Source organism: Cajanus cajan, chromosome 8 (genome assembly GCF_000230855.2).
Source record: "Cajanus cajan strain Asha chromosome 8, NIPB_CcT2T_4, whole genome shotgun sequence".
Lineage (NCBI taxonomy): Eukaryota > Viridiplantae > Streptophyta > Magnoliopsida > Fabales > Fabaceae > Cajanus > Cajanus cajan.
This window is the reverse complement of record NC_138524.1, coordinates 1,909,708-1,916,547: the sequence shown is the minus strand read 5'-3', so window position 1 is coordinate 1,916,547 and position 6,840 is coordinate 1,909,708. Positions and strand designations below refer to the sequence as shown.

The window sequence follows — 6,840 nt, the reverse complement described above, 5'->3', positions numbered from 1 at the left end:
CTATTTTATAGACTAACGACAAAAGCTTCTTTAACTGATTAAACAAAAATATTATTTTGGATTTCATGATTCTATTAAAGAGAATAAGATCATGTTTTTCATCAAAATTAAGGATAAATGTCCTTAAAGACACGAAGAAAAATATATAAAGTCACTACTGTTGCAAGCTTTGTTTAATGTGAAAAGTTGATAAATAATCTCCTTGATTAGACAAGAGTTATCATTTGGTGAAATATATTTAATGTTCACATTAAATGAGTCAAATGGTTATATGCCTTAACAAGAAAAGATGATGAAGACAAATGAAACAAATTTGTAAATTGGGCTCAAAGTGTTGCAACAATCATATTCTTTGAGCTATTATATAGGAAAATTCAAAACTAAAAAAAAAAAAAGAGAACAAACATATCGATACACTTGTATAGAAAAATACTCATTGTAATTTTATTATTTATTATGAATGTTCACTATTCTATACCGGTTGTATAATGTCTAAGTGAGATAAATACAACACTTGTGTAACCTTCATAACCTATATAAAAAAATAATACTCGTTATGAGCTTTGAGAGACTTTACTATAAAAGAATACAGAGTTGTTAAGCTTATAGAAGCTTGTTAAAAGAATATTTAGACAGTTGCTTTGAAAGGCAAGTCAAATAATATTTAAGGTTGAACCAAAAAGTGACTTGTTGAATGAATATTTGTATATTTGTTTAAAGCTAACGGAACCTAATCTGATTAGATTGATAATTAGATGTAAATTTAATGATTGAAACAAATTAATATAAAAATATCTAATTCTTTGGGTTTCATTTGACTATAATTATTACTTCACTGTAAAAAAAAAAATGAGTTTTTTACACACACTATTCTATCACTCTTAGTATTTATCTTTTATCCATATAAATGTTTGTTTTAATAAAAAAAATAAGAAGGAGGGCAATGTAATTTTTACAACTTTGAGTAGATATTAGTGTAAAAAAAATAGTAATATTTTTTCATAGCAAAAAATAAAAAAAAAATAAAAAGAGGTCAAATAATCTACCAAAAGAGAAAATAATAATTTTTAACATAAAGGGGGAGTAATGTTATATTGGTGTCTTTAAGGAGAGGAGAATGTAATTTATTCTAAATTAATTTTAACTTACAAATTTACATCATTATTAGTATTTTAGTTTGTACAATACATAAATATACTTATTACATATAATTAAAAATTATAATAAATTTATATATGAATAAATACCATGTTTAAATATATAAATTGTATTTAAAATTAATATACATAAATGTTTTTAAACATTTTAGATTTATGGTATATAATTAATATTTTAGTAAAAAAAATTATTTATTCATATTTTATTTTAAAATATTAATATTTAATTTATAAATAATTATAATAAATAAAAATCTTATTAGTCAAGAGGTTATTTTTTTTACAAACCCTCTAAGTATGTATTTAAAGACTAGTTTGAAATTAATTTCAATAAAAAAAACACACATTTCAATATATAGAAAATAAAAGTTTGTGAGTATAGTTTTTTTTTTCTTTCAACTCCAATTGAATTTAACTCAATTGGTTTTAAACACATTATAAGAAAAAATCTTAAAAATATTATAACGCAAGATAAATGTTCATATTTAATATATATAAGTTGATTATTTTTTATTTATTTATTTTTAAGAAGTAAACATATTTTTATGATTTTTTTTATATTATATGAAGAAAATGTTAAATGAAAATTAAATCCATTTAATGTCATTAATAATTTAGTACAAAAAGTGTTTGGATTAAAAATTAAATATTTTTTACTATTAAATACAAGAATTAATTATATAGTTTCATGAAAAATTAAAATTATTCTTATTTTTATCATACTAATTAATGCACTCAGTTTTTTTTCTTAATATATATAAATTAACTTAAAAAATTAAAATAAAGTAGTAAAAGGATACGGAAAATTCGAGTATAAAATGCATAATAATAAGTAATAAAGTCTTGTAAGATAGAGTTGTGAAATTACCCAAATCAACTAAAGAGAAGAATCCCTACATCGAGTCCAAAATACAGAGTATAGAGTATTGGGGATAAAAAACAAGGGATTGGAAGATTAAAATTGAAGCCCCAAAATAATGAAATTTCCCCAAATCTGAATGGGAACATTTGCCCTAACCCATCTCGCCCTATTCGGATCCTCCATTCACGACGGTTCTTGGATCCTGCGCTCATCGGTTGGCCGCGGCAGCGAGTGATGGATTGCGGCGTTGGATCCATCGTGTGGGTGCGCCGGCGGAACGGCTCCTGGTGGCCCGGCCAAATTCTCGGCCCCGACGACCTCTCCGCCTCTCACCTCACCTCGCCCCGATCCGGAACCCCCGTCAAACTCCTCGGCAGAGAGGACGCCAGTGTGTAAGTTCTTGTTCCTTTATCAAGTTTCGTTGTTCTGTGTTCAATGCATATGCGTCTATTAACATTTTTAACAGTTTTCTGTTGTTTTTTATCTCTTCGCAGGGATTGGTACAATTTGGAGAAATCTAAGCGCGTTAAGGCATTCCGATGCGGCGAGTTTGATGATTGCATCGAAAAGGCTGAGTCCTCTCAGGGAGGACCGTTGAAGAAACGAGAGAAGTATGCGAGGCGAGAAGACGCCATTCTTCACGCTCTTGAGCTCGAGAAACAGATTTTGAAGAAGCAAGGGAAACCAGGTGCTAGATCGTTGAATACTGTTAGAAAAGGCGCAGTTACGTCGTCGTCACCGGAGACGCTGGGGAATGATTATGAAAAGTGTGCAAATTCAAATTCGTATATTTACTGTGAGAATGAGGCTGCTGGAAGTCACTTTCATTCTGAGGTGGCCAGGGATGTGAATCACCTGCGTGGGGAAGTGGATTACTGTGAAACAACTCCTCGGATGAGAGACTTGCAGGATTTTGGGCTCAGAATTGCCCCCGCCAAGAGGAAGTATTCGACTTCTCTTGATCCGAAATTTGGCGTTGACGATGGAGCTCGGGGTCTTTCAAGTGGTGGTGTTCACATGAATGGTAAAGTTCTCTAGATAAGAGAATGAGAGATTGAGTGAGAAGTGTTTTAGAAGAAGCATATAAAGTAGTCTAATTTTGTTGTGAAAGTAATCTGACTGTGGTTCTGTTTTCAGGAGCTGGTCACGTAGGATCTTCCCGAGCTAAGAGGAGCAGATGTGTGTATTTTCAGCCTGAGTCTAGTGATTCTCTTGATTATAGAGAGACTCTACCCCGTGCGGAGATGTCGTCTTCCCAACGCAGAAAGGAGTTTCCTTATCATGGTTCTTTGGTTGGAGAGACTGAATATACTTTTATGGATGATGTTGAATCTGATTCTTCAGAAACAGCTTCTACTGATTCTGATTCCGATTCTTCTGAGACAGAACCAGACTTAGATGAGGATATGACTATATTTTCAGGTTAAGTTTCTGTCATTCTTATACTATCCTTATCTTACTATCTTAGCGGTACGATGATATGATCTATTTGCTACACCCAAAGAAAAAAGTTAAACGAAAAACTGCCATGTCTGTCTATTATGCTAGTATCTTTTATTTAGTGATTTCACCTCTCTTACACTTAATTATGTTTCTTGGCTTCTTGTAGTGGTAGTGAACATAGTTGTTAGTCAGTTACTTATTTGTGTGGCATGATTGTATGGATATGCAAGTCATTATCTCAACCTCTGAAAGTAGTTGTTACTTGTTATTCCTTTCTGCATTCCTCTATCATTCCATATTTTACTTGGTTTATTAATTTGCAACTCGTGCTGGTGATTGTATCATGGTAAATGGCTTAGAATCAGCCAAGTCAAGATGACAAACCTCATCCTCTAAGATCCCCCTCTCTGTTTTCTCTTTTCATCTCTTCTAATGAAACCGATAAATGATTTTCTGGCCTATATTTATTGCCAAAATAAAAATTATAATCCCATTATTCCTACCTTTGATTGGTCAATCTGCTGTAAGAATGTAATCAAAGGATTCTTAGATCTCCTACCCGTTTAAGAAAATACTGTACTTTTAACTGCACATGTATGATGGATAAAAATGCACTATATGAACAATACGATTTGCTAAGGTTTAGGACTGAAGTTTAGGATGAGGGATAGAGAATGAATTGTCACATCATGCATATTTTAGTTATGACTGGTTTTATGTAATGTGATTTTGAGTCAGTTCCAATTTGTGTGGGGGCACTAAGGATTCATAGCCTCATTCTTGATAAGCACTAAGGTTTCATTTTGTGTTTTGAATTTTTGTTTTAGCTTTCTTTCACGTGATCCTTCATGGCTTTACTCAGGATGTTCCTATAACTGCAGAAACTGGTCATGATGCTGAAGAACACGAAAACACTAGCAGTGAGGAGCTTGATGAATTAGCAATTTCCAGTGACATGCCTCACCTCTATCCTCGTGACGTAATAACAAATAATGAAGCTGTGTCTAAATGGCAACTGAAAGGCAAAAGAAACAATCGGAATCTTGTAAAGAGGTCTGTTGGTGCTTCTGATGGAAAATGTATTGTGTATGGAACAGAAGCAGATGCTGAAGGAAGGAGTAGTCATTTAAGGCACAATAAAATGGGTCCAAGTTTGCACCGCTACAAATTTGATTTTGGTGATACTTTTGACGATGATGATCAAACTTTTGGACCGGAAGATGAATACTCTCTAACTCCTAAATCTATATCAAAAGGTCAAAGTAAATTTCATCGTGGTGTAGCTTGGAATGATTGGGCCTGGGATGATCATCTTGTTTCCAAAGGATATGGAGATGCTAAAGCATATTCTCCAATGTATGGTGATCGTTATCATTTTGGTGGGAGGGTGAGGCCTATGCTGGTTAATGTAGATTTGAAGGTTCAGGCAAGCTATCGGAAAGAGCATGTACCCTTCATTTCTCTCATGAGTAAATTAGATGGGAGGGCAATAGTAGGGCACCCAATCCAGGTTGAAGCTCTCAAGGATGGTTCATCTGATATTCTATTTCCTGCAATTGATGATTTCAATAATGATGGGACTGGTTTTGAGGGAAGTAGTGTGCTTCCACCAGCTTGGAGGACTGCAAGGAGAACTGCAAATTTTCGCGTCCCACGTCCCCATGTGCTATCATCAAATGGTGCTGAAGTTGCTGGAGAGTTTCCCTCTTCAGATCAAGAACAAAGCTTTGACTATAAAAGTTTAAACACCGGAAATTGCAGTCACCAGGCTAGTCTTCGAAAGAAGAGTGGCCTTAAAAGTCATCGGTCTTTAGCTGACAAAAAGTCATTAAAAAAGGTGCCAAAGAAATTGAGCTTGTCATCTAGCCAAAAAACTAGAACTCTGTCCTCATTATCTACTGAACATAGTCTTAGTAGAAAGCCATTACATGATAGCAGTAGTTATCAAACAGATAGATTGATTAAACCAGAAATCTCTGGGCCCCCTACAGTAGCTTGCATACCAGTCCAGTTAGTATTTAGTAGATTACTTGAGAAGATTAATAGGCCTCCATTGAAAACAGCTAGTAATGCGGCTTTGCTGAATACTGGTGTGGAGAGAAATTCATAGGTTACATGTACATTGTTATATGGGAACAATAATCTTACAGTTGTAGCACAGTATATTAGGCATGTCTTGTTTCCAACATAGGGAAGTCCTATTCATTTATTGTCAGCATTTTAAGGATTAATATGCTGTATAGTTCCCTATTCATCATGTATCTAATCTAGATAAATAAAAGGTACATGAAATTATTTAGCTGTCTTGTAACTTGTGTAACTGTACATTTGCCGGATCTTGGTTTCCTGAGAATCGCAACTAGCTAGTTATTGATTTATTAGTTCTAATATTGATGGAATCTAGTGGATTGCTATTTCTATCTTGATGCTTTTTAGCGGAAAAATCTGCGGAAGTCCAAAGTTTACATTTTAATTTATATTATAGAAACTCAAAATGCTCAATATCTCATTTTAGAATTTGGTAGCTCTGGTTCGTTTATGATTCTCAGAGATTTGGTTTAGTTTGCCTTAAAAATTTGCCTTGTTGCTTTCCTAAGCTTTATGTTATAATGGTGATACTGAGATAGATTTACAGGCTTAAATTCTTATACATTGCTAAATTTTATTTTGTTTATAAGAAACAACACTTTAAGTTAATGAGGATCGAATGCCAGCATGCATAAATTCCTTTCAAATGCATTCTACCAAAATAAAAAATCAATCAAGTGAATAATTTTTTGTAAAATCATTTTAGTAATTATTGTTTTGACGTTGTCTTCTATTTCACATCAAAACATTTTAAATTTACCAAAACAAATGAATCACTCTTAAAATTTCTCATCTAAATACATTCTTAGGCTCTTAAGCTCATTTTTACGTGCAAGTTATGTACTGTGAGGAATAGGGATTTTGAAACAATTCCAATATTCGGCTCAATTTCAAGGAGAGTTTAGGAAATAAGTGACTCGGTTGCTGTTTCTGTATTGGGCAGATTTGGGTGAGAAATAGGTGATACAGTTTGTGTGTCTATATTGGGCACATTTCCTAGGGCTACTTGGGAGGAAGATGTTTCATTGATGGGCACAATTTCAAATTGAATCAAGGAAGCAAGCCGAAAACTACATTCTTGCATATTTAAGTCCATAAAAGTGTAAAATTTTTCAGTGATCAGAGAGTAAAACATGTACCCTTTTCTAGTAGGGAGTACCCAAGAAAGAGACATGTGACAACCTTATGCTATGAAGCCAATGTCAGTTCAAAACTTATGTTAGAATACAATCATAACTTATAATTAGCAATTTAGCATTAATCAATTTCTTTTCATATTTTATTCCCTTT

At 33.1% G+C, this 6,840-nt stretch overlaps 1 protein-coding gene across 1 annotated transcript; it reads left to right on the top strand.

Moving 5' to 3' along the window:
* Positions 1–2,016: 2,016 nt before the first annotated feature.
* On the top strand, positions 2,017–5,850 carry LOC109798727 (uncharacterized protein At1g51745). Its single transcript, XM_020359103.3, has 4 exons — positions 2,017–2,411; positions 2,514–3,043; positions 3,157–3,441; positions 4,344–5,850. Exons 1-4 carry the CDS (start codon positions 2,254–2,256, stop codon positions 5,570–5,572), a joined length of 2,202 nt encoding a protein of 733 aa, XP_020214692.1. The 5' UTR covers positions 2,017–2,253; the 3' UTR covers positions 5,573–5,850.
* The last annotated feature ends 990 nt before the right edge of the window (positions 5,851–6,840 follow it).